General features: G+C 41.7%; 1 protein-coding gene across 1 annotated transcript in view; it reads right to left on the reverse strand.

Moving 5' to 3' along the window:
* Positions 1-2,600, reverse strand: part of UTRN (utrophin) — a 619,010-nt gene that overhangs the window by 119,986 nt on the left and 496,424 nt on the right. Inside the window, exon 55 of the mRNA XM_045294578.1 lies at positions 2,148-2,294. Within this exon, the coding sequence (XP_045150513.1) occupies positions 2,148-2,294 (147 nt within the window). The remainder of the gene's footprint in view (positions 1-2,147; positions 2,295-2,600) is intronic.

Below are 2,600 nucleotides of genomic sequence, written 5' to 3' on the forward strand. Positions count from 1 at the left end.
TTAGACTCGAGTATATACAGTAAGTCAGATCATTTGTAACCCAGAGAATCTAAATAAGTAAATGAAGAGAATAAGTAGAATGCACAGCAACTTAAATGATTAGGCATCTTTTAATTATATGCGATATCTGAAAAATGTTACCATACCCATTTCTAGCCTTGATTCAGTTTTTTGTCATTTGAATCTCCATTTTACTGTTTCATCTGAGGCAACCACTTGATAGGAACATGTTTGCACTTAAAGTTGGAAAGTGACTGGCAAAGCAACTGGCTCTTACACAGCCACGAGGTGCGGAGGGCCCGGGTTGTTAACAGGCTTGCATTCAGTTTTCAAGTGGATCTAGGGCTGCTATAGGTCCTAATATAAAGAATCACCGTGTCGCATTTGGGCTGGACTTTCCTAAGAGAGAATGAGTCTGGGAAGTCTTCTTTACACAAGAAAACCAGAGGCATCTGCCAGCAGCAAAGCTGTTGATTGGCTGCCTGTTGGCAGAGGCAGCTCCTCAACCCTCTCCTGCCTGAAGATATCTATTCTGCAAATAAGAGTGACTCAGGATTGCCTAATTACCCCAAGGCTTTTGCTTGCTAGTTGCTCTGACTTGCTTATGACTACTTGACAACATCCAATGCCTTTTCACCTGCTTATACTTTTAAGGAACAAAATATATAAGTTAAGGTCCTGAGCTTGTGCTTGTGGTTGTTGGTATGAACTCCACTGTGGGCCACTGTGCACTGTGAAGAAAGGTCTGGTGACCTGCTTCCACCAGACGATGGCCCAGCAAACCGACAGAGCAGTTCTACTCTATGGACACACGGGGGTTAGCTTGAGCTGGAAGCAGCTCAGGGGCAATGAGCTTGGTTGGTTTCTGTGGAAAATGTGTTACATACTGCATCAAAATTGAGTATGTATTAAATAGCACATTTTAACCCAAAATGAAATTAATAAGACTTGATTTTTCAATCTTCCAGTCAAGTTTTCATGATAGCATTTAGGGTTTGTTTTTGTTTGTTTTATTATGATAAAACTTAGAACGGGCCACTGAATGTGGTCACAGCTCCACAAAGATTAAGCCAAATGCTCCTAATCGGTGGCCTACAAATACTGATACCTAGCTATGCTCCAGAAGGTAACTCTTAGTTTGATGCTAGTAAATCTAAGAGAAGTGAGTAAGGTCCAGAATCATCTTAATAACTAAGCTACAGTTGCTAAGACCTCTTTGATGACTAATGTGCACCTGACCCCAGCCTTGGGCTTTTCAATCGTCTCGTGGGCATGAAAAAGGGAAGAAAGACAACAGAAAACCAAAGCACTCCAACTAGGGTGTTGGTCAAGCCTATGGAAGATACCCTGGACTTCCAGAGGAAAAACAAACCAGTCTTAGAGGAAGTACAACTGGGCATAGTCCTTAGCAGTGAGGATCTTGAGACTCTGACTCTCGTACTTCGGACACATCATCAAAAAAGCCTAATTACTACAAAAGGACATCATGGTTGGAAAAGTGGGGGCTCAGCAAGGAGGGGAATGTTTGGTGGGGTGCCCTGACACAACAGCCCCAACAAGGAGCTCAAGGACGTCGAAGGTCATGAAGATGGCACAGGACTAAGCAAGGCTTCGTTCTCTTAGACAACAGGTCACCATGATTCTGTAGCAACTCAAAGACAACTAACAACCACCAGAATAGGAGCTAATAGCTACAAGTACCGAGCACAATACATAAACGTGCTATCTGGTGGGAGGGCGGGGCAACAGGGGATCAAGCCCTGTAAGTAAGGAACCAGCTGCAAGGAGGAAAATGGGGTATTCCTTAATTTTAGAGGGAAACAGGAAAAAAAATCATTAAGAAAAGTGATTTCTTTATGAGCCATTTGAAAAAAAAAAAGTTTCTATAACAACTACCAAGTTTTACTATAACTAACTTGATTTTTTGTAACTTTATGCATAACGAGAATATACAAAATATTAGATTAAAATCTATGTTGCCCCTGAACGCGAGATACTGAGAGCTAAAGACCTGATGCTGTCACATGTTAAATTCATTAACACATGCTATCAAGAAGGAAAGAGCAAAATGATGATAGAATACTGAAGGTAAAGCTTAAAGACCAACCCAGGAGGAAGGGTGTATCTGAAGAGGGGTAAACCAATACCTGCAAAAGTTTCCACCGCATATTAAGGTCATCCAGCTGACGAGACATCTTTAAAGATGGATGCAGGTCAAGTGGAGACAGCTGGCTGGATAAATCGTTCACTGTCTTAACTTTTAGGTTGATAGGTGCAATTTCTTCTCTAAATGCCTGGGGAAAAGTGGGGAGGCAATACATCATAGAATATATATATATCTTCTGAAATACACACATACACATATAATGAAAGTTACTGTGTACAACTTTCCTTCCAAGAAAACAGCAAGGCTAGTTGCCGAGCAACCAACTATGTTTGCCTACTCAAGCCAAATTCTGGTCCCCGTGGAGCTGATTTAGCGCAACCTCATGTGGGTCAGAGTCGAACTGTGCTTCAAGGGGTTTCCAAAGTTGGCTTTTCTGCACATAGATCCCCAGGATTTTCTTCTGAGGAGTTACTAATGGTCTTAAACTTCTAAT

Source organism: Echinops telfairi, unplaced genomic scaffold (genome assembly GCF_000313985.2).
Source record: "Echinops telfairi isolate 266 unplaced genomic scaffold, ASM31398v2 ScPeMD7_3533;HRSCAF=4204_0, whole genome shotgun sequence".
NCBI lineage: Eukaryota > Metazoa > Chordata > Mammalia > Afrosoricida > Tenrecidae > Echinops > Echinops telfairi.